This window comes from Haliaeetus albicilla, chromosome Z (genome assembly GCF_947461875.1).
Source record: "Haliaeetus albicilla chromosome Z, bHalAlb1.1, whole genome shotgun sequence".
Taxonomy (NCBI): domain Eukaryota; kingdom Metazoa; phylum Chordata; class Aves; order Accipitriformes; family Accipitridae; genus Haliaeetus; species Haliaeetus albicilla.
This window is the reverse complement of record NC_091516.1, coordinates 22,702,013-22,727,253: the sequence shown is the minus strand read 5'-3', so window position 1 is coordinate 22,727,253 and position 25,241 is coordinate 22,702,013. Positions and strand designations below refer to the sequence as shown.

At 40.6% G+C, this 25,241-nt stretch overlaps 1 protein-coding gene across 8 annotated transcripts in view; it reads left to right on the top strand.

The window, feature by feature from the left end:
- FREM1 (FRAS1 related extracellular matrix 1) overlaps positions 1–25,241 on the top strand; it is a 77,528-nt gene that overhangs the window by 14,594 nt on the left and 37,693 nt on the right. For 7 of the 8 annotated variants that reach the window (XR_011323268.1, XR_011323269.1, XR_011323270.1 and 4 more), the window contains exons 3-20: positions 2,860–2,954; positions 3,538–3,839; positions 4,347–4,543; positions 5,189–5,512; positions 7,242–7,350; positions 8,455–8,586; positions 11,787–12,131; positions 12,790–12,932; positions 13,518–13,714; positions 14,896–14,986; positions 16,032–16,199; positions 16,738–16,946; positions 17,776–17,869; positions 18,345–18,597; positions 20,419–20,616; positions 21,833–22,018; positions 22,952–23,148; positions 24,520–24,748. Coding sequence is in view for 4 of the 8 variants with exons in the window: in XM_069776466.1 (XP_069632567.1) it covers positions 2,860–2,954; positions 3,538–3,839; positions 4,347–4,543; positions 5,189–5,512; positions 7,242–7,350; positions 8,455–8,586; positions 11,787–12,131; positions 12,790–12,932; positions 13,518–13,714; positions 14,896–14,986; positions 16,032–16,199; positions 16,738–16,946; positions 17,776–17,869; positions 18,345–18,597; positions 20,419–20,616; positions 21,833–22,018; positions 22,952–23,148; positions 24,520–24,748 (3,469 nt within the window). In the remaining 4 variants the exon portion in view is untranslated. Of the gene's footprint in view, positions 1–2,859; positions 2,955–3,537; positions 3,840–4,346; positions 4,544–5,188; positions 5,513–7,241; positions 7,351–8,454; positions 8,587–11,786; positions 12,132–12,789; positions 12,933–13,517; positions 13,715–14,895; positions 14,987–16,031; positions 16,200–16,737; positions 16,947–17,775; positions 17,870–18,344; positions 18,598–20,418; positions 20,617–21,832; positions 22,019–22,951; positions 23,149–24,519; positions 24,749–25,241 lie in introns of those variants that run through there. The other variant, XR_011323271.1, reaches the window with a different exon arrangement.

The following is a 25,241-nucleotide window of genomic DNA, read 5'->3' as shown; positions in this document are numbered from 1 at the left end:
GGACTATCTGATTAATTAATCACCTTCTTTTGCATTAGTTTGTGCTAAGAAAGAAAATGCATTAAGGGAGAAAAAGACATATTTGTTGTTTGTTAAATATTGAAAAATAGTGAAACAGGTATTTCTGTGACATTGAAAACAATACACAACAGAACAGCCACAACATAGTCAAAACCTTCATCACAGGAAAGCAATTTTGTTTTTCACAAACGGTTCTTGTCCTTCCTTTCTAAGCAGTCCAACAAATAAAATCCATACTTTCCATAACACCATATATTATGGATTATTCCAAGATTATTTTTAGCCAATAGGAAGAGTGGTAAGTCCATGTATGTGTGGCTGATAATCAACTAACTCATTACTTTAAAAAAAAAAAGAAGAAAAAAAGACTTTGTACAATGTGCTTCTTGATGACAGTTAAAAGCAGGCAATACATTTTAAAATCACTACAAATATAGAACAATTACCACCTAGCTTGAGCATCTGAGAATAACTTCTGTGGAAGTGGACACTGCCAGTAATAACGACAGCTGATAAGAGCTAATTATTTTTCCATTATAGAAAGATGCAAGTTCTAATTCTGTGTAATAGCTAGAAAGAAGCAAATGTCATTAGTTCTTATATCCTTTAGTGTAAATTTATGAAGTGGTCATGATGTGCTTCAGTTAACTATGCATTAACAACTAATTTAGGAATTAAAGTATTACTTTATTTTTACAATGAAAGTCAGAGCACCCAGAGACTTTCTCTATGCACCGCACTTCCAGTCAATATTTCAGAACCTCACCAAAACCCCCCTTCCATTTCACTTTCCTCCAAAGTGGTTGGGGACATGTAGGTAATTCGGGCAAGACGTTTCATTTTCATGATTCTTTTGCTGTATTTTAAGAAATGACTGGTAGTAAGAAATGACCTCTTCTTTCTGCAAAAAGATGTGGTTTGTTAGTCAGCCACATGTGTATATTAAACCTTATTAGTTATGGCCTCATCAGGTGTATTAGTGAATACTGAACAGATTTTACTTTAGTCCGTAGAAGAACTAGTCATGTATGAATACTGCCCATAAAAACTGAATCAAAACCACATTTAGTTTCACAGTGACACTCTCAGGAAATGCAATGATTAGCTTTTGGCTTCTTGCTGACAACAATGTGCCCTGTCTCTCTGTAGATATGTGTCGTGGTTTAACCCCAGCCAGCAACTAAGCACCACGCAGCTGCTCACTCACTCCCCCCCATCCAGTGGGATGGGGGAGAAAATCGGGAAAAGAAGTAAAACTCATGGGTTGAGATAAGAATGATTTAATAGAACAGAAAAGAAGAAATTAATAATGATAATGACAACACTAATAAAATGACAACAGTAGTAATAAAAGGATTGAAATGTACAAATGATGCGCAGGGCAATTGCTCACCACCCGCCGACCAACACCCAGCCAGTCCCCCAGCGGCGAATCCCTGCCCCCCACTTCCCAGTTCCTAAACTAGATGGGACATCCCATGGTATGGAATACACTGTTGGCCAGTTTGGGTCAGGTGCCCTGGCTGTGTCCTGTGCCAGCTTCTCCTGCCCCTCCAGCTTTCTCGCTGGCTGGACATCAGAAGCTGAAAAATCCTTGACTTAGTCTAAACACTACTGAGCAACAACTGAAAACATCAGTGTTATCAACATTCTTCACATACTGAACTCAAAACATAGCACTGTACCAGCTACTAGGAAGACAGTTAACTACATCCCAGCTGAAACCAGGACAATATGAAACATATGTATCCTCCATCTACGCACGGGCAGTGTAGGGGTACCCTGTTATCACAAGGATAACACAGACATGGTCTTATCAATGCTAGGAGCTTTCAGCTGTTAAACTCTATGAAGAAATATAGCTACATGGGAATTGTAATTGGCCAGACTTGGAAATTGGCATATGTGAGGACATGAAAATCCTATGCCTCAGAATCCAAATCTTTGTTCCAAAGAATGGGTGTGTCACAACTCTCCAAAGCAATCTTTTTTCCATTTGGGTCAGGCATTTTTCCTCATTGCCTTACTTTCATAAGTCAACAAATCATTAAATAGAACAATCAGTCTGAAATAAGTGTCTGTCTTAGATGGTTAAACTGTGGCCAACCATCTCTGCAAATTTGACCTGTATCAGGTGTGTCATAAGAATTAGTCTCTTTTGAATTAGCTGGTGGGCACAATATAGGAATTCTGCTTGCTTTTATGCTGTGGCATTACACTGATATTGGGGCTGGGTGTTGGTATGGCACAGAGATGACAACTTATCCGGTAAAAACCTACTGGTAGGAAGTCAGTGTTCCAAAATCATGTAACAAATCTGAGCTAGCAAAGTTTCCAACAGCAAAATTTCACAGGATCATACTTTTGTGGTCCAGTAATAGTGGCCATAAAGCAGGATTTACTGTATAATTAAGCTACCGCCACAAGCAACTTTAAAAGCTAATAAATCTAACATTATACTGCAGGAACTGCTGGCTTTTCAGATACACTGCAGTTCTTCCACTGAATCCAACCGCATCCATAAGTCCACAGGCTGCATTGGTAAAGAAGTGTGGGCTCAAACTATTTGTTGCACTGGAGGAGGGACTTGGCACCCTGAAACAATCACATTTATATGCCCATTTGCTTGTGGAGTGCCAGCAGCCCCACACTGAAGTGGTTGCTCTGGCTCTCACTGGGAGACCACAGAACAGGTGAATACCTGTTCATAGAAATAAACTACAGATTAAAAATTTCCTTAGTCTGATGCATGCCTGACAGTCAGGGAGAAGTGGAACAGAAGTCGTGAAGTTAACATTCTTGACAGTGTTGTACTTGTCTATTCTTTCTCCTTCATAGGTTTTTGACTGTCACTTCCGTCCTAATGAAGTCAAATATACCCACAATGGCTGTCCAATTTTAGATGAAGACACGGTCATACTTAGGCTGTACAGGTAAGCAGTGGTGGGAGATCAACACTTCGCTGTTACCAGGAGAACAGTGGCCCTCAGGAAGAGCAAGCAGTCCATTTTTCATGGTAAAAGTATGTTCTGCTGCACATATAGTAACTACTTAGATCCAGTAGCAGCATCATTAGTCAACAAGTGACCATCTGTTTACAGAAACGTTTGTTACTATGTATGTCAGATATGCTCAAATAATGTGTTTGTTGGTATCAGTAAGTATTATATATTGCTTGTCTATTACAGAAAATGAGTGATTTTTCTTTTTATTACTGAAAGTGACAACAGTACTTTCGGAGCACTGTATGCTTTGTGCTGTCCTGCTGATAGGGACACAGATACTTGCATATACACAGAGAGTAACCCCTTCCTTCACACGAACACCCTTTTTACAAGTATGAGGAGGTGGGCGGCGGTGTCTGGTACCTCATGGTCTCTGGCGATCTGGGGTTTGAGACCACATGAGAGGAAGGGGTTCAAGTAATTCAATTTAGAAGGTGAGGCCAATGCCAAACTCACAGAGCAACAGCACATGGGATGAGGCATAATTAAAATTTCCTTCTATCACCTGCAGGTTTACAGAAACCGAAACATTTGTAGAAACATTCACCCTCCATGTGCAGTTACTTGAGCCAGACTGTAACATCATCAAAATGCGCACTCATGCCCTGGAGGTCCCTGAGTACTATGGTCTATCCAGGGTGATTGACAAGAATGTCCTCGCTTTTGACTATGACAGGAAGATAAATCTGGATTGCACCATTTCCATAGCCTCTTTGGAAACCCACCTGCCTGCTCACGGCCAGCTCATCACTGGGGAAGTGCAGCAAGAGCATCTTCGTGGAGATCAGCCACAGAGCTTCTTCCCTGGCCCTAGTATGATGTGTTTTAGTTGTTTGTATTAGCAGTTTCAAAGAGATCCAGCAGATTAAGTCTGCAGCAGTGGGTTGCTTCAGACATGCTGGGTAAGAGTGGGTCATCTGAAGTTTAATGAACAGCTTGAGCTATCATGAAAACTGAAAGGGACATGAAGTTTGTGTGGGGCACAATGCAGATCGTGGATCAGCGTCAGTAATCCCACAGCTGGAGTCTGGTTTTGGCCCCTAGATATGTGGGCCAGTGTGACAGCTTTGGGAGTGCCAAGACTCAGTAGAAACAGCACAGGGAGTTGTTGGAGGCAGCACCTACCCAAGTGACCAAGGGAGGTTGGAGTTGGAAGATGTCAGCTGAAAACAAACTCCTGTAGGAAAAGTTAAGTGAGGAAAGGAGTCCTCATTCTCATGACACTGGCTTTTTATCAGGGTTAGTTTAGCTGTATGGACAGGCTTCCTATGTTGATTTCTGCTCTGGTAACTGTTTAATATTGCTTCTATTGGGTTACAGAGTACAGCCTGGGCCAGCAGTGCAGAGACAGGAGCTGCATGCTGGGACTGGGAGTTGTTCACAATACGAAAATGAGCTGTGAGGAATTTCTAAGGCTGGGGATTCGATACCAGCACCTTGACCCTCCTTCACCTGACACCGATTATATTCCTGTGAGGTTGGATCTCACAGACAGCAGAAGCAAAACTCTGCACAAGGTAGACTTTTACGCAACCTTACAATGTCTGATTGTCTTCCTGGTTTCCAAAAAATTTAAATTCATTGCTTCTTTTTACATTTGAAGACAGATAGTGATCCTGAAATGTTTTTCAGTTCTTACAATGTTGCCAGCTGGGCAAATGAAACACATTATCTCCATGTCTCTATGCTTAGACAATTACGGCTACAGAGAAATACCTCTGGTTGTTTACTGGCACACATAAGCAGTTTAGCCTGAGAGCAAAATTAATTCTAGCATAATTCCACCTTTTTTGTAGAGCATGAGCTGCACTGACTTCAACATACATAGTAATTAATAAGTTAAGAGCTGTTCGAACATATTCAGTTAATAATAATTAATGGCTTGTGCATGTTTCTGTCAGGTAAAGTTATTCATTAAACTCACATCAAATTAAGCAAGTTGTTTCAGCCCAAAATTAAGGACACAAATAAGACTCATGAACCTGGAAGAACTTTTCATGAGGTCTAAATATTTACTTTATTTCTCATTAAAATGTTTCAATTTTTCTTTTCAAAATAGTTATTGCTTTAACATGTACCCCAATTAGCTATGTGAAAGTAATGGAATTTGTTTTGTTTGCTTCACTTTGCCCTTTCAGTTGTCTCATTTTTTCCTGTTGTAGACTGAGTATGCATGGCTCCCTGTTCAGATTAAAGGTGCTGTTCCCAACCAAATACCCAAAGTGGCCCCAATGGCAAAGTTCATCCTGGAAGTAGATCAATTTATTTTAACCCCCATTACAACTACAACCATTGATGCTGAAGACAACGAAACTCCAAAGTCCCTGCTTGTATTCAACATTACCAAGCCACCTCCACAGGGCTTCATCACTCACCTATCTGACCATACAAAAGCTGTTGGCTCCTTCACATGGAAAGATCTCAGTGACATGCTCATCGCTTATCAGCCTCCAAATAACAGCCACACAGAGAGGAAGAATTATGAGGTAACAGTGTAATGCATGAGCATTTGCTGGTTTTCATCTCCTTAAGATTCAGTAAGCTGTAGATAAATGCATTAATTTGTAATGGGTACTTTTCAGGAAAAAAAAAAAGTTTCTTTAACCATATGCAATGCAGGAGCAGAGGTAAAATCTTTTACCACTTTCTCCTATGACTCATCAGCTTAACTGTCTTAATACAAATCAGGTATTTGTTGCTTACTACTTAAGAATTTCTTTGCACTGAAAGATTTTTATCCTCTGTGACTGACAGTATCTAAACAGGATTTTTTTTTTTTATTTTTTTATGAAGGGAGCAGGGGAATAACACTACTTGTAGATCTAACTAAGAGCCTTTGGAAGGATCAGTGGTACCTTTTCCACACAGCTTTTATCTCTGTGCAACAGTACTGATCCCTGTGACCTGTGGACAGGTGACATATATAAAGCTATGAAAGATGGACCAACTATGTCAGGATTGCCATTTGATCTTGCACCCTCCCTACTGCTGCAATGGATGTATAGGGATAACAAAAAGGAACTCCAAACAGTTCCCACTGGGAGGAGTAAAAGCATGTCACTAACATAGAGAACATGATGCAAATGATGAGAGCAGGCTTCTATCTGCAGTGTCTGGAGTAAGTGAGTAAATAAACAGTACAGAGCTATGAGACCAAGGCTGCAGGAATACGTTTATATTTTACGGGAGCAAAGAAAGCTCCACTTCTACCTTTTCCATGTTGGCTCCTAGTGATGTTTCTCCCTCCAGATCTGCAACAGAATGCTGACAGTGAATGTCTCCTACTTTGGGTACAGTGTTACTTTATTTTCTCAGTAATCAGCACTGCTAGATATTTTGCGTAATTCAGTAGTGTGCCAGCACTCTGAGAAACAGTCTTAAAAAGGAGATATAAAAGGAAGACAAATGAGTTGAAGGAGTATATAAATATGCTGATAGTTATAAAATAACTAACTAGTAAGATTGTTAAGCAATAACCCAAACAAAACAAAATGGTTGGTACTAAATGAAACCGAAGAGACAGAAAATCAGAGCCAGGTAAGCTGAAGAAAGGGTGGACTGGAAAGCAGAGGAACAGTAACTTCAGCACCTGATGCTGACAAGGCTTGTCTTTTTTTAACCTTGGCTATCACAGGAACCTCTTTTCTTTCTGTTTCCTTAGCATGAGGATCACTCATCTTACCAAACCAGCTGCTCCTTAAGTGCCTCTTCTCTATTCTGCTTTCAGCATTGTTTGATCATAGGTTCAAGAATTTGACAGTTCAAGGGTTTCTTTTCTTTTTTTTTTTTTTAATTTTTTTATTCTTCCTGTGTTAGTCCATATCTTTTGTTTCATATTTTTTTTGGCCCTACATATGTTAAAAGAGTGGGAAGTGCCCCTTACCCCAGGTACTATTACTATAAAAATTATTATGTTAATCACTGAGTTAATTGTACCCCAAACAACTGTGAAAATGCTTATCTTTCCTATTAATTTCCATGCATTGCAAATTAACTTTCCCAGCACTCACTTTGAAGAGCACAGAAGGCAGATACTTAATTTAGTGCAGAATCTCAAAGGCTCTTTTTAGAAGCTAAATCAAGTTTCATTTGTCAATATATTATCAGAAGACTTTAAGATCTCTCAGGTAAGAACACACTATATGTGTTTTGAGGTACAGCTGGTCTTCAGCCTCTTTTTTTTTTAAATAAACAGTTTGTCTGTTTTCATACCAGGTGGAGTTTGAGGTTCATGACTTCTACTTTGAAAGGAGTTTACCGATCACTGTGCATATTTCTATTAGAACAACAGATACAAACGCTCCTCGGGTTTCATGGAATACAGGTGAGATCTCTTTTCATCAGTTTATTTTGTTACAGAACTTATAATGTTTTGACACAGGCATTTGACAAAGCTCTAAAATTCAGATTTATACCTGGAGTTTAAGGAACATTAAAATGAGGGAGTGTAAATCTATTTTTTCCCTTTATCCATTTTGGGGGGAACACATTACAACAATTTGAAAAAAATCTTAAGTTTTAACTGGAATGAAAAATAAAGAAAAAAGGGAGGCACAGGAAAATCGGGATTTCTGTATATAGCATTTTCTTCAAGAACGAACTGGGCATAAAAAAGTATAAATAGTAAAGACAAATAGGTGATGGAATAGGAGTAGTAGGGTAGTGTGTGGGAAAGACCAAGGCTTGTTGGTATTGTTTAAAGTGGAAGTCTGCAAAAATCAACAACTATAAAAAAAGGGCATGATACACAACCAGCCATTTGAAGCCTGGAAACCTTTACAGGTTTAAGGCTAATTCAAATAGATTTATAATGCCTGCACTGGAGAGCAGACAGGCTCTCCCATCTAGAGTGAAATGTACATTGATATTTAATCATCAAAAGGCAAAGGTATAAGATCAAACAAGTCTTGAAGTTAACACCAGAGAAAGAGCAGTCTCCTCACAGTAGAAGAGGGAAGGAGCTGAGAAGGAGAGGCCTCATGTGTCCCAGAGAAGCCCCATCTGGAATGACTGTCTGCATAAAAAGAACAGATACTGTCCTCCGTCATGAAGATCAATATATGTTTTTAAATGCAGACTCACTAGGGAAGCTCAGTGCCCAGTTTCAGTTGTGAGATTGCAAGTGCAATGCTCCGGTTTGTGCAAATGTCCAGAAATGGGCCTAGCTAGTTTATCAGATCATTGGGAACCAGAATATGTTATTTCTCTGAAAAAAGTTCCTTGGAGACAGTTGACTAAGGCAACATATGTCAGAATAAAAGCTGCTATCAAGCTTTTAATCTGGCCTTGAAATGTCTGGCACAGGTAGGTATGTAGGTGGAATGAAACATGCTTTTTTTCCTGACTGCAAAAACCTTTAGAAAGGTTAGATGCTGACAGCCCTGAATGTTGCAGATGCTTCAGTGAAATAACACTCGGCTCTTTGCAGGCCTCAATCTCCTGGAAGGGCAATCCCGACCGATCACATGGCAACACTTCCAAATTGTAGACAATGATGACATCCAAAATGTTCGCTTGGTCACTGTCGATGGCTTACAGCATGGGCGGCTCACAGTGAGAGGTAAATCACTTTGACTTGAGGGTCTGGAAACATGTTCTCTAGTGACAACTGGCTATGATAACGCAACAGTCAGTAAGACATTGAGTCTGTCGTATGTCGCTCCCTGCTGAGGGCTGCCAGCATAAGAGCCAGATTTACAAGGGAATGAAGGTGTGGAAGGAAATACCGGGATGCACAGTAAGAAATTAAAAAATTCACAAGCTCATAAAGACAGTTGCATAGCTTAGATACTTTTGCAAATCATGTATTTATGCTGTCCACATCCTTAAATGGGAGATACTTGTAAGTCTGGCATTTTGCCTAGACACCACTTTCATTTGAAAATGAAATTGGTTCTTAGCTTCTTCACTGGAGGTGAATTCAGCCCAAGTGAGCTAATGCAGCTCGTAACAGCGTGCAGCGGGCCTGATGCTGCCCTGTCTCACCAAGGCTAAGTGAGGACGGGTAACTCCCCAAGAGACAGTGCTGCAACGCCACTGCAAAAACAAAGAGAAACACCAGCATAGCCTTATATTGCTCTGTGTTGCTCAAAGGAAACAAGAAAACCCAGGGTATGGGAATGCATCTTCTGCAGCTTTCCTCTCTGGAGTGAAGAGCAAGCCCCGCACTGGGGGAAGCTGGCTGGGCCACTGGCCAGCCAGGCTCTGGCCGCCTGTCCCGGCTTCCCCGCCCAGTACTGAAAAATGCAGTATTGAAATTTTTACTTGCTTAATGTACTTTTACACCCCAAAGCTGAACTTTTAAAGAAATCAGGTGTGCTTTCATTGAGCAGGCACAACCTGGGTGAAACACAGTCACTGTATTTTCACTTCTTGCATTTTTGCTTGAAGATGCTAAGGAATGCCAAGTGATTTTGATTTGTTGGCAAATACAGGCAATATTTGGATACGGTTGTTATTTACTGGCAGCTTCAAAGTTTATTTCAAAAAGTGGTAATTAAATTAGACTTCTAATTCTTTAGCCTTCTGCATTGTCAATATTACTAATTTTGCTCTGCAATCTCGTGAGTCAGCAGAGTGCTGCTCTCTTTGGGAAAACGGTTAGGTAAACAAAGTCACTCTGCTGTTAACAGTGTGAAAAGATGCTGGATTTTTTGATAGTTAAATGTATTCTTGTAAAATGCACAGCCTAGAGACATAAAGCAAGTATTTAAAGAAAAGAGCAAGCGGGTATTTGGAATTCAGTGGAAACAGAAACTGTTCAGAAGTATGTTTCATCTCAGGAGACTACTGCCAAGGAGTTCAGCGTCTGCACAATCATCCTCTTGTAACCCTACAAACAGGACCTCTGTGGTGTCAGCAGTGTTAGACAGGCTCAGGCCCAGAGACAGTGTTACGGGCCGGCTGTGCAGCCAGCCAGGGCGCAGGCTGCAGGCTGCAGGCCATAAAGCAGCAGACCAGCTGCGCCTGCAGGAGCATGCAGAGCCCAGGGCCCGTCTCATGGTGGCCGTCCCATCCTTGCACGCAGCCCCCCCAGGGTTTCTCAGCCTCCTGTGGGCCAGCCAGGGGTAGATATTTCTTCTCCAGTGACTGTGCCTTATTCTCTTTTATGTGTCTGTGTAGACACACACAAAGGAAAACAACACCACAATTTCTGGCAATTGCCTTTTTTATCTAGCAAGCACCAAATGATATTCAAACTTTAAAGGAAAGCTCAGGTTTAGCCCTCCACTGCACCATAATTCCAATGCTGCTGGCAAGTGGTCTGAGTCACTGCCCACTGAATCAGTGGGGGGATTCCCATTAGTTGCAGGGAACAGTGAATCAACCCAATGTTTTGAATGCTCTTTTGTTGGGTTTGGTAATGCCAGTCCTCGAGCTAAAGGAAAGCCCGGAAAGAAAGAGGTACGTATGGTGTTGTTCCCTGCCTTCTGTCACCTTTAACAGGTTTTTATTTGGTGGTGAGGCAGTTATTCTTCCATCCTAAAGTTTGCCCATAATTCTCTTCAAGTAAGGAGCGAAGGGAGTGGGTGCATGTCTCTGCTGTTATGCAGCATGGAGGGCAAAAAAATATTTTCCTTGGAGGCCCTGGGGAGATCATCTCTTCCAGCACCAGCTTGCAGTTCTCGAAACCTTTAACCTGCCTGCATATTTGTGTGTGTGCATAACATGTCTAGTGAAGCAGAGATGTAAAATTGTCTTATTATAGACAGTAACCTCAATATGCATTTCCTGGTTTCAGCTGGCATAGTTAGTTTTTTTTTCTTAGTAGCTGGTACAGTGTGTTTTGGATTTAGTGTGAGAATAATGTTGATAACACACTGATGTTTTAGTTGTTGCTAAGTAGTGCTTCTCCTAAGTTAAGGATTTTTCAGTTTCCCATGCTCTGCCAGCAAGCAGGTGCACATGCAACTGGGAGGGAGCATGGCCAGGACAACTGACCCTAACTAGCCAAGGGGATATTCCATATCATAGAACGTCATGCTTAGTATATAAACTGGGGGAGTTGGCCAGGAGGGGCAGATTGCTGCACAGGCATTGGTCAGCTGGTGGCAAGCAATTGCATTGTACATGACTTGTATTTTCTTGGGTTTTGTTTTTGTTTTGTTTTAAAAATATTTTATTATATTCATTTTACTTATTATTATTGTGTTATTGTTATTACAATTTTTTTTTTATTATTGTTAGTATTACATTTTATTTTACTTTAGTTATGAATTCGTTCTTATTTCAACCCATGAGTTTTACTTTCTTTCTGATTCTCCTCCCCATGCTGCTGGGAGTGGGGGAGTGAGTGAGCAGCTGCATGGTGCCTGGTTGCTGGCTGGGCTTAAACCACGACAACACAGAAAAAACAAGACCCACAAATGTTACTATTTACTTGCAATGAAATGCTGAGCCAAAATTACAAAGGATATTCTCTTTGATGCTTAAAATACATGCAAAATGTTCTGAGAAGAAAATAGAGATTGAAATTAAAGAGGAAACAGTTGCAGTCAAAAATCCTTGATACCTCCAGTTATCTTCAGTGCAATGGGCATTTGGAGGATTTTATCTGCTACCACAGCTGCAAATTCTGCATTCTAATTAACTATTCCAAATTCCACAAACGTGTTTCCAGTAGGTGAAGTTACATTTGATTTTTCTAGTTAGAAATGCATTCTCCTTCTCTCTCCCTTAATAACATTCTCATCGATGGAAGGATTCTCTTCTGGGGTGAACTGCACCTTTTTGATACATTTTCTTCCACTGTTTTGACAGGAGGGAAAGGATTCATGTTCACAGTCTCTGACATTCAGGCTGGAGTCGTTCACTACCATCATGATGACAGTGATTCTACTAAGGACTTTGTGGTATTTAGGATTTTCGATGGCTCCCACAGTATTCGCCATAAGTTTCCAATCAATATCCTCCCTAAAGATGACAGCCCTCCATTTCTTATCAGCAATGTGGTCATTGAAGTTCATGAGGGACAGACGATCCTGATTCAGGGCTCCATGCTTCATGCTTCTGACATGGATTCCAGTGATGATTACATACTATTCAATATTACCAAGCCACCACAGGCTGGAGAAATCATGAAGAATCCAGGACCAAACTTGATAGGTAATGAAACACATCCACAATAGCACGCTTTTCTTTGTTCCCTCCTTTTTAAACTACATTAAATGTTACAATTAGACAACTTATTTTGTCTCAGGACAAATCATGGCAAATTTGGACTTTCTTTATTATAGTGTAAATCCCCATCATTAATTAAAGTTGGCCTCTGCACCAGAGTAACTATACCTGTGAACATGACTTATCCCATAAGTCTGCCATTCTGAATCTATTTCCCTACTGTACTTTTATCCTCCAGAAATGTTGGGCTACTCAGGACTTATTTTATCTGCAAGGATCCCTGACAAGTTCAAAGCTATTAGATGACTCTAAAGCTCTCCTTCCATTTAACTGAACTCAGAAATTCCTGTGCTAGACTGCAGAGGCTGCTAGTCCTGCAAATTCTCGTTTGTCCTCTGAACAGGGATTTAGGCCCATTTGCTGTGTTGCTTCATTTTTTGACTTATCTTTAAGTGACATAGAAAAGAAGTTGATGATCTTCAGGAAACATGGAACACAATGAGAAAACATTTCAAAGGGCTTGCCTTAGGGTGAGAAAGAGCACATTATGCTTCACCAGTTACTTGCACAGCTAATGGATAATTTTATTGAATTATTAAAATCATGCACTGCTCAACAGAAGATATATTCTTCAATTCAACAGGGTATTCTGTCAGCAGTTTTCTTCAGAGGGATCTATTTAACGGAATAATTTATTATCATCATTTGGGAGGAGAAGTGTTTGAAGATTCCCTTGAGTTTGTGCTGTGTGATAGCCATGACCCCCCCAATCTCTCAGAGCCACAGGTATGAAACTGAAGCATCTTTGGCAGAGTCTTGCATTTTTCCCTCAAATGCCTGATGCTTTTACAGCTTCTGACAGACTTTCAAGTCAAACTGCTACAGATCTTTTCTGTTTGCCATCACCACAGTTATCACCACAATGTTCTTCAGAGGTAGCCCTTGTTCTTGCTTTTCATGGGGTAATTCTCTCTGCCTGGCTGCAAAGAGACAAGTCCATTGCAAAGACTTTTTCCTAGAGTGTAAAAAGAAATGTTGAAAACAGATTAGATTTGGAGATGGTACAAACAAACTAAACAGCCCTCCTAAAGTCAACTGAGAAGAGACTATTTATTTCACTCAGGAGTCCAACCTACTGAAATTAACTTTACTTTTAATTTAAAGGGAAACAGCTAAGATTCATAGGCTTTGCATTTAACTGTTGTGTATCTCCATTACTCATGTGGTCATGATATGGCATGACAGCCACATCCTTTAACTCATATTCCAGTGGTCCACTTAACTTCTGTGTGTGCATGTTTATAAACAGCTGCTTGGACACTCTTTTATTGAGAGGAATGGCTGCTGATTTTACTGTCTTCCTGATTTCAGGTGATGATGGTGCACATTATCCCTGTGGACGATCAGCCACCCAGAGAAGCTTCAGGAGTGACTCGTCACCTGGTTGTTAAGGAGACTGAGATCGCTTACATAACTAAGAAACATCTCCACTTCATAGATGTGGAAGAGCAAGGCAGGGAACTCATATACACCATAACCACTTCCCCATTTTTCTCTTGCACGCATGGGTAGGTGTGACCTGCCATACCTTTCAGGTGGGACAGGGCAATGACCCATGTAAGAGGAGCAGCTTCAGGGGCAGCAGCATGCTTGTCTCACAGGTTCTTCATCTGTTTGCTTAAAGTGCAGGTGGCAATAGCTGGGTGCAGATCTCCTGTTGCTGAAAGCAACAAAATAATACACAGAGTAATAAAAAAAATTGCATAGCCCTGCAAGAAATAAGAAAGAGGAAAGCACCTGAAATCTTTTATTTCCTTTTGCTGGACTTGCATTTTACACTGGCCTGTAGGATCCTGTACAGCCATGAGCACAAGTCACAGCACCTCTCCTAACTGATAGAGTGGGGCTGACCTGGACCTTCTCCAGACTGAGAAGATGAGGTGCTACAGCTTTTTCTAGGATATGTATTATTACCATGGCACTGTGAAGGACTCCTGGTCCTGGACCAGGAAGCTGTGGAGCAGAATGCAGGCAGAACAGGTTATTGGGGCAATAGGGGTATGGCACGAATGGGTGTAGTAGCCATTTACATGTCACTGATGCTGGTAAATTCATGATAACATCGGCAACAATTTGCTAAATAAAAAAGTTTAAAATCCAGCCATTGTATGGTTTAAGCTGAAGATCAACAGTTTCAATTTTGACCTTAAGCAACAGAGGATCAGTATGCAGCTGGGGCAGAAGGATGTTTAGGCTGTTTCCCTATTCAGTCAAATAGCCGCATGGTTATCCAGTTTGCTGGTTACTGCTGTTGGAAAGCTGGTTTGCTGGAAACTGGTTCATTTCAGAAGTTTATAAGATGCACGAAATCCAGAAGTAATTAATTTTTCTACATAAAGATAAATGCAGGTGTGTAAGTAATAACAATGTGATGGACTAGGCTTGCAGGTGGTGTAAACAGTAAAATAGTATCTGGGGTGTGCAGAGATACCTTTGTAGCAAACCCAGAGCTTGCTTGTAAGGTATGCAATGATTTTTCACCGCCAGCCTGAAAAATATTTCTTGTGGTCAGTTTTCTGTGATAATGTTTAAATGAATATCAAGGATAGAAGAAAGAAAAACGTTTTTCCTTTCAATGCAGTTGGGAGTGGGAAGTTAATTTGAAGTGCAAGATTGAGCTATGTGACTGGTTTTTTTACCTGTTCCTCAGTATTGCTAACCAGGATGTGACATACGTATTTTTGTACAGCCACTCAGACGCTGGGAAGCTGTTTATGGTGGACACCATCCCCAAGCTGGTCAAAGATCCTGCTGCTCTTGCACTGCGGTCATTTACTCAGGTTTGTTATGTTACCTGATACCATAACCAGTTCTAAACATTTTTTTAAAGTTACAGGCATACAGCTTCTTTTTGACAGGAAAACGAGGTGAAAAATGAGGAGCAGTACTATCATGTGCTCTGCTTAAGAAGCTCAAAACTTTGCTAATTGAATTCCAGCTTTTAAAACAGATTTCCATCATGCTTCAGTTCTGCAATATGTAAACACAACTCTCCTGAAACCAGCAGGGGCTGCAGTTGCTTAGGGTAGGCTGAATTTGGCTCCAGCATGCTGTTAAAAGGAAAGAGAAAAAAAAAAGTGGAACTGAGCCCTTGACCATTTCCTGTGTTTTCTCAGTGTCTCCACCAATAGATATGGTACAGACTGGAACAGGCCTTTTTCAGGATTTTGTTGTTCAGTTTTCATGCTTCTGTAGTTGGACAGATGTCTTATGAATATTAGTAAAGTGCCCTGGTTTATATCCTGCTGTATGGTTAAGGTTGCATAATGGTGATCATTGCAGTACCATAATGAGAGCTTTGAGCCTTCAAATCCTTAATCACATGCCTAATATGAGTGTCTGGATGCAAGATTTTGATGATTGGTTTAGCCTCTTTCACTGGTCTGCCCTCATATGGGCAGGCAGGATGTGCAGTTTGTTCATAATGATGAGGGCAAATTCAGCTGCTATGGGAGACATTACATTAAAAGCTATGCTTTGATGAATTGCTTATTTTAAAGTCACAGTTAGAAAAGGCTCTGGGACCAGCATTCTTAAAGGGCTCCATCAAGAAGGTAAGGCCATTGCCTCTGTTATCACTTTGAAACCATGTGTGTATTTTTTGCTACAGGTTTGAGTATTTGCACCTATACTCATCTGATTTGTACCTAAAGATTGATTTAATGAAGGTATTGCCAGTAGCTAAAGAGTACATGCAAATTTTCTGGAATTAATTTTGACAGTTCAGATAACATCTAATCAGGGGATGAGAAAAGTCGCTAATGTCCTGAATTACAGCTACTCCCATTATCTCTTCTTACTTGCACCCCTCTTCTCTTTTTGCAGCATGCTGTGAACTATATGAAAGTTGCCTACATGCCACCACTGCAGGACATTGGGCCGGAACTGCTGCAAGTCCAGTTTATTTTTTCTGTCAGCAATCAGCATGGTGGTACTTTGTATGGGATCTGCTTCAATATTACAATTCTTCCTGTGGACAATCAAGCCCCAGAGGTAGGGTGGTGGTGAAGGTGAGAGGGAAGGACTTGGAAATGGCTTTGGGTAGAAACAGAAATGCAGAGAGATGTCCTGATCTGACTTAAATAAAAAACAAATCTTCCATGGGATCAGGGTTTCACTCTTACATGTAGTCCGCATTGAGACTGAAGTGGAAGGCGAAGTCTGCTGAGTGTGCAAGGTGATTTTTTGTGCTAAACAAGCTGAGGGCTACCTTCGGTGTCTGAGTGGCTGTACAAAAATATGGTTGTCACACCCTGGTTAGCAAAAAGGCATCCCTCCTCTTTGTGTTGCCTATTGCATATGAGGGCCAGGAGCCTCTGTGAATGGGATCAGGACTGGGCTGCATGTATGAGGGCCTACTATGAGTAAATTCCTTAGGTTTTCCTAACACAGCACAAAAGAGTTCAGCTTTTGGCATTTTGGTTTTTAAGGTATCACACATCCTCATACCAGAGCAAATTGAAACTGCCCTGTTTGGTTTATATTTGGAGGTGCAGCAGAAAAGCGAGTTCAGCATTTCTCCTCCATGCAGGTTTTTACAAGCCATTTGAGAGTGGAAGAGGGTGGCCTGAGCCCTGTCACAGAGGGACACATTCTCATCTCTGATGTGGACACGAAACAGGAGCATCTCCTCCTCCTCCTGCAGAGACAGCCTCAGCACGGGACAGTGGAGATGGATGGCATTATCATGAATGAAGGCGACAGTCTTTCCTGCGGGGACCTGCGTACCCTGGCAGTCAGGTTAGAAGAGTGGCTGTCTTCTCCTCTTGCGGTGGCTGAGTCTCTCAGTTGGATGAGTGAAAGCCCTGCAGTGAAGTGGTGTGAGGTGCAGAGGCAACAGCTAGGCATACTCACCATTGCATGGCTCTGGCAGAGCTGCTCCAGGCCAAGATTGCTGGCTGAGCCTCAGGACCACAATGGTCACTGTGGAAACTGAGCTGTTGTGTGGCCAGGAAGCAGGAGCTAGTGACCACATTTGATGTAGATAGGTTTCTCTATAAAGCACTCCCCCATGCAGATGAGGAGGCGAATTCTGTACTCAGCCATGTAGTTCCTGTGAAGAAGGCAATAGTTGTCACCTTTTTTCTTTTAAGGAAGTTGTGTGTTTATTGAACTTGGTTACTTTACAAGAAAACTTGTATTAACACTGATTAACCTAGAGATGAAAATTTTGCTGCTGTATTTGTGCGAAGAACAAGACTCAACTTTCCACATACACGCAGAATTAGAGCTCCCTGACCCTGTTACCATCTCTTAGTTGAAAATGGCACCTACTGCAGTGAGGACATACGTATTTGGTAGACACCTCACAAGCAGCGAGAACATAGATGACAAAACCTCAGGTGAAACCTTTTTTCCCAGTTGATGTCTGGTTTGCCCTGGGGGTTTTCTTCTTCTGGGAGACCCTACAAGCCCTCTGAAGACACTCTGATTTAGAATCAGCAGTCTTAGATGGACACCCTTGCACAGGGATCGGCTTTTTATATTGGGAGGGATCCACATTGCCTGGCATGACCAGAAAGCATAGCTTCTTTGTATGAATCCTGTGTAGTCCTTCTTTTTTTCACAGGTATCGGCATGATGGCTCTGAGTCTCTCACTGATGATATCCTCTTTGCAGCCACAGATGGCATCCACTTTGTAGAGTTCATCCTACAGGTCAAGGTCAGTGTGTTGCATATTTCTGAAGGCAATTGCCTGTGTAGAAAAGTGCAAAGCTTGCCTTCTGGAAGTCTTTGCATTCCCTTGGAAACTGGAAGATAATGGATTTGTTAGGCTTCCATTTCAACCCTAGCTTTCAGGTTTATATGGCAAATCTGAGAGGAGATTTGGCTTGTACTAGCTGAAAAGCATTCGTGCTTGCTCTAGCTTGGGTTCTTCTGTCTGGAATTATTCTCTCTACTTAAATATGGGGAGTGAGTTTTCTTTCTCAAGCTATAATTAAATAGCTCAGTTTACTTTTGTCTTTGAATTTTAAGAGTGACCCAAATTCAGCTGTTTTCATTTTGTTCATAGAGAGACCTCAATGTACTCTGACAGTGATACCACACTGCTAGTTTGGGCTGGAAAGCAATGTATTAAAACAACATGTTTCCACTGAAAAGAAAAATAAAAGATCTTAAATTATTTTTCTGATTAGGTGTTGCCTGTGAATGACGAGCCACCTGTTATGCACACAGGCCTTGTTCCCGTGCTCCACTGCCTGGAGGGTGAAGAAGTAGTCCTCTCCTCGGAGTACATTTATGCCACAGACGCAGACAGTGATGACATGAAACTAATGTTTATGCTGGCTCGCCAGCCCTACCATGGGATAGTGAGGAAAGCTGGCATTGCTGTGGATCGTTTCTCCCAAGCTGATGTCATCTCTGGTTTAGTCACATATAAGCACACTAGTAAGTGAGTTAAGGACAGAATTAGACTGGAAGGTGGTCAGAGAGTTTTTGGCAGAAAATCTAAACCTGAATCCATATAATCTTTGCAGAAGCTCAGCAGGAGCTGCTCAGAAACCACGTGTGTTTTGACTAGGGAAAAAAGTAAGCTGGCTTCGAAAGAGGGCTAATGTTATACAACTACAAAATGTATTAATGTGTTCTCCAAATCCCTGTTTGAACTGAAAATTATATTAGAACGAGTACATGAATGCATCATAATCCTGGAGGATCTCTTTCACTGTTGCTGATAAAATATCTTGGGGTTTTTTTTTGGCAAAATTACTATTAAATTAGATACCAAATAGTCTTTTTATTTGTTTCATGACATTAAATCAACTATGACATTTTTCCATAGTCATGTTTAGATAAAATAATGAAATGCTGTAAATAAGAATACCATGGCAAGTTTTACTAGAGAAATGCTAACAACCTGAGGTACTTCTTGGTTGCCTCACCAGTCTAGATGGATACCCACCTTTGGACAGTTTATAGTATTTCTGTACCAGAAGATAAATGATGTTCAGATTTTCTTCAAGAGAACCACAGAGCTAAAAATATGTTATTTTTGTGGTTTTATCTTTAAAATCCAAAAATACTTCTTTTTTTTAGTTACAGAAATCAAGGGCCATTTTAACCCCCTTTCCTACTTAATTTCATCCTTTCATTAGCATTAAAGGGGTTCTCTTTTCCACACCTCTGATGACAGCTTCAGTCTTTTTTTTTCAAAGGCTCTGGTTTTCTGTGTAATTAGTCCGTAATTTTGTGCTAGCATGGAGAATATATGAGATATTTTCAGGCTTGGCACTGCCTAAAATGAACAGCTGGTATTTGAGAAGAGAAGGAGATACTTTATTATGGCCACCCGTAACAAACTTTTCTTCAGCATCCTAAAGATAACAGGAACATTATTTCAATGACACTGTTTGGCAGAGGCAATGAAGGGCAGAAGTGGACCTTTAAGGGTGCAGTTCCTGTGTTTTGCATTCCCAAATTTCTACATGTTAAATGTGCTGCCAGTAGATACTGCAAGAGAGGGTGGGAGTTACTGCCTTCCCTTTCAGTAATATCTTGCAGCAATGCAAGACACAGGCTGCCAAAAGTGCTGAGAACTGGAGTAGACTCAACCACAGATGCTTCTTGCAAGGGGTGGCAGTTCCCAGTCCTATGCTGTATCAGTCCACATTTTGAACGTGATTACATATAGGCATAATATACAGTATAGTAATAAAGCATAGCCCGTGTTATAGTCCATTTCGTAGGGATAAGAGTCATATAGGGATACATGCATTTCTTGGTATGCAAAAATGTTTTCTTCTGGAAAAGCATAGATATTACCACTTGTCATAGAGACAGTATAAAATAAAGATCTTTTCCTACATTCTTTGAGAAGGAATGCAGAAAAACCCTCTCTTTCTGCACAAATGTACATTCTGCGTATGCCTTAGTGCACAAAGAACAGAATCATAAGGGCTATTAGCAATTTTATTACAATATAATAATATAACATTGCAATAATAATATTATAACTATTAGTAATACTAACAGTCATATACTATTCTACACCCTTTTATTCTAGAATAAAAGTAAGCTGGTTAAAATTAATTACAAACAACAAACCAAATCCCTAACTAAACAGCACCCCCACCAGCCAGAATTAAGGATTCTAGTAATTTTGCTGTTTTCTTCTGACTTCAAATACTGCAGGCTGTCCTTGCAGGATACAAAATTATTCTTCATGAAGCTTTGGTAAAATATTTCTTCTGAACTGCAACTTTTTTCCAGGTGGGGAGATTGGCCTGACTCCTTCCATTGAGATCTTAACCTTCATTGTCTCTGACAGTGAAGCTGGCCTAGATGTGAAAGACTGCTGTTATGACGGACCTCTTCCTCCTCCAGCTCCACTTCATGATCCGTTTCCAGTATATGACCTTAACATAACTGTACTTCCAGTGGACAACCAGCCTCCGTCAATTGAAACTGGTGAAAGCTTTCTCTCACTATAGCATTATAATGTGGGCTACACAGTACTGTAATGGCTAAAGACTCAGGGTTTTTGTTTGATTTTTAGCATCTGAAAGAATCAGCTGAGATCAGCATACAAAGGTTTTGGATCAGAATTTCCATCAATATTTTTTTTTTCTTTTGCTGGTACAGTGCAACGACCAAATTCAGCTGTAGGTGCAAGTATGAGTAACTGCTTGTGGCTCTTAAGCTGCATGTTTAAATCACGTGTTTAGAGATGAGTGCTCACATCTGCTCCCCTCCATCTATACATGTCCATTGCTGCATATGTAAGCTATGTCTGAGTAAAAGTATGCGATATCTTGTTCCTGAACTGCACTTAGGTCCAGACAATTGTCAGGTTTACACAATGCAAAAACATAAATATCTATCTACTTTTGCATGTAAGGTATACAACAGAAATTTAGGCTCTGGCCCTTATATGAAGGGAGGGAATCTTTTATGACCTATATTTAACTCTATTGGTGAATAAAGACAAATCTAGGCTAGATATGTGATGGATCAAATTAATAGATGTGAAGCCACATTTTCACTAGTACTCTTCAGGATCAAAAATTCTCAGTTAAAATGGAAATAGTGGTAGTGTACTTTTAGTCCAACAACAGCACATTGTGAGCAATTTCCACTGATTTCCTGGGCTTTGGATGAGGTCTGTAATATACATATTAAAGGTATGCTTTCCGTATGCTTGTCTTTTTCAATGTCATTTGTTTGTAAGCATCACATATATGTTATGTATCTCAGAGAATATTTAAGCATATGTATGAGTAGTTTTGTAATTTGCAGGCTCTCACCCAAGTAATGTTCTGGAAATGAAGCATTGTCCCAGCAGGCAAATTAAGCAGTGATGCATGAAAAATTGTTCATTATGAGCAATTCATAACAGCTTTCATGTAATTAATGCTCTGACAAACAGAGGTAACAACTGATTTTGAGCAGCCCATAAACCATACCTATTCACTTATCAGTAAAATAATTTCATGATCCTCTTCCTCTCTACTTACATGATGGCAAAAGGAAAGTTGATGGTGTAAGCAGAAAAAAACCCTAAACCCAAAATAACTCACTATTTGTTGTCTTTCCCCCCTTAGTTATTATTTCCATTCTTGTTAACAGAAACAGCAGTCAAATGAGATAAATAAGCAATAATGATTATCATATTGTTTGTGTGCAGGTGCAAGGTTTGTGGTGGAGGAGGGCTCCTCAGCAGCCCTTACCACCAACCATTTGTTTGCTACTGACCCTGACACCGCTGCAGATGACTTAGAGTTTGTCTTGGTTTCTCCTCCCCAGTTTGGTTATATTGAAAATATACTGCCTTCTCCTGGTTTTGAGAAGAGTAACATTGGTATAAGTATAGGTAAGTCTTAACGACATATGGTAATCAAGCAGATGAAATACAGAGGGCTTGTGGAGGGCTGTGTGGTGGGCTCCGGTGAAGTAGCTGCAGGTGTGTGCATTAATATGGGCTTATTGAGGAAAGCAGGTGCTGGCAAATGAAGAGCAGTGGGACTGCATGGGAGGAGTTCAAAGGGACAGCACAGCTCTGCAAATGTGAAGAATTGGCACTTGAAGTAAACAAGCCAATCCCTGTTTTATGCATTCCAGCTGCAATCTATTAGAAGTGGCGATATGAGACATTAATCTGCTCTCTCTGCCTCCCCCTTTACACTCCCAGGCAAGGCTCCAGCACTTCCCTTCACCTATAGTTCTATAAATTAAATGCTGTAGCTGAGAATTTGAAAAGCCTGGGTCCTATGTTAGTTTCCAAGGCAAAGTTACAGAAGTGGTAGAGACGGTAGTTGACTTGGGTCTTTCCCCTTGTCCACGTTCAAACATTGTAAGGCAGTTTCATCCTCAGCAGAGCAGATTGTGGCATGCTCTGTAATGTTACCAGCTTTTACCAATGTCTCCAGATGGATACCCAGAATTGCTGAGCCTTTTGGTCCCCATTTTCCTGGTCTGTCAGTCAAATAACAATCAATGTAATTGCTTAGACCTCAGATCTTTTCCTACCTGTTATTTGGGCTCAGTTCTGCAGACTGAACTGAGGAGTATGAAGTTGCACAGTCCCACAAGAAGCAGAAGAACGCATTTTTGTTTCAGGGGAAGGGCTTGTGTCCTGCTGTAACATGTGCAGTGTAACTTTTTCACCCGCAAAATGACAGAGAACTTATAAAATCGAAGTTATTTGTCCTTTGAAGAAGGACAAAGTTTCAGATTTTTTAATGATACATAAGACCAGAAGGCAAGAAAAGATTGTGCTAACTCATCATCTCTTTAAAATCTCTAGCTTCATTTCAGCTGAAGCACCTGAAAGCCCTGAACATAAACTATGTACAAGCCAGGCACATGCAAATGGAGCCAACAGCAGACCACTTTGTACTTTATGTCACTGATGGGCTTCATCGCTCAGCAGAGATGCCATTTTTCGTGCTGATCAACCCAACCAATGATGAAGTCCCAGAATTCATAGCAAGGAATATTACCGTAAGGAAAGAATCAAAATGCCTGTCATAGAATTATTTTATACCAGAAAACACTCTTTAATATAAATAAGAACATTGTTCTGACACCTGTTCCTCTGCATCTTTCCTTTACTTTGTGTAGTTCAGGAAACAGCCCAGATAAATCCCGTGTAAATCTGTAAGACAGATCTTCAGTGGGATTGGAGCAGTGCACAGCTCTGTTTGGTAACTTGCAGTTAAGTGAAAAAAAAAGGCTCAAGTCTTTAAACAAATAAGTCATCTAGAAAGCAGAAATATCTTTATGCTTCTTCTGTTTTCTCAGGAGCTTTTATAAACTTTTTTGTAGAGTTTTTTATGTTCCTGGCATAGCCTCTCTGTGCTCTGAAGTCTGCTTTTAATATAAATAATAATTCTGTGACCACCATGCTAGGGCAGTGTAAGCTTATCTTACTGTAAAGTAAAAAGTGCATGTATGTGCATAAATTTATATGCATCCATATTTTTATCTATATTTTTGTATTTAAAGGCTTTCTCCTCTGTGCATTCCCTAGCACTGAATATGAAGTTTACTTACCTAACAACTTTTCTATTAATTGGGGCTGATACCAAATCCTTATCTCACCTTCTCCTTTCATCACTGTAACCACCTACTACTCTATGTCTCTTAAACTGGTTGAAACCATTAGCTGGTTCAAAGGCTACTAGGAAAGGGGTGGAGGAAACAAACAGATACACTTATATGCAAAAATACTGCCCTGATTGTCTTCCTAGTAGCTGGTACAGTGCTATGTTTTTTAGTTCAGTATGTGAAGAATGTTGATCACACACTGATGTTTTCAGTTGTTGCTAAGTAATGTTTAGACGAACGTCAAGGATTTTTCAACTTCTCATGCCCAGCCAGCGAGAAAGCTGGAGGGGCACAAGAAGTTGGCACAGGACACAGCCAGGGCACCTGACCCAAACTGGCCAACAGGGTATTCCATACCATGGGATGTCACGTCTAGTATAGGAACTAGAAAGTGGGGGCGGGGAATCGCCACTCGGGGACTAACTGGGTGTTGGTTGGCGGGTGGTGAGCAATTGCACTGTGCATCATTTGTACATTCCAATCCTTTTATTATTGCTGCTGTCATTTTATTAGTGTTATCATTATCATTATTAGTTTCTTCTTTTCTGTTCTATTAAACAGTTCTTATTTCAAGCCATGAGTTTTACTTTCCCCAATTTTTTCCCCCATCCCACTGGCTGGGGAGGGGAGTGAATGAGTGACTGTGTGGTGCTTAGTTGCTGGCTGGGGTTAAACCATGACAAATACCCTACTTAGGAAACAATGTTAAATTCTATAATTTCTTTTCATGTAAAAGAATTGGATATTTTTTTCTTTCATGTTCAGGTTCAAGAGGGCGACATGAAAGAGCTGGATCTCTCTGTTATCAATGCAGTTGATCTGGATGTGCCTCAAGACTGTTTGGTATTTGGGGTTGTGCAGAGGCCGTGGTATGGATTCCTTATTAATGGAGTTCATGGCAATGATATTCTACACTATAAACAGCTAATTAACCATGACCACCACAGCCATGAATTGCTTGTTCATGACTTTTCCATGGAGCTACTGAGGAATGGTAGGTGCAGCATTCTTCTGACATTGGTCATTCATTCCTTTAATGAGGCAGGGTGGCGCAATAAGGAACCTTCACCACTTATTTATTCACTTGCCTTATGTGTATTTCCAAGACAATGTTTAGGAATATAAGTTAAACTATTTAATGCTAATATTGTCTATTGATTTTAGGAACTGGCAATAAAATCACCCTGAGAGGCCCACATGTCAGAAAGGGTAGTAATATGACTAGGGAAACCATCTGAAAAAAATAAGGGGAATATTGTAACACATCAGCAAACAGATTTCAAAATGTTTGACAGCACCTGGAACAGAGACAGGGAGACCGATTTAAAAACATGTTAACTGATCATAGGGTTAAATATTGCTCTAAATGAACACAGAATCATAGAATCACAGAAGGGTTTGGGTTGGAAAGGGACCTTTAAGGATCACCTAGTCCAACCCCCCTGCCATGGGCAGGGACACCTTCCACTAGATGAGGTTGCTCAAAG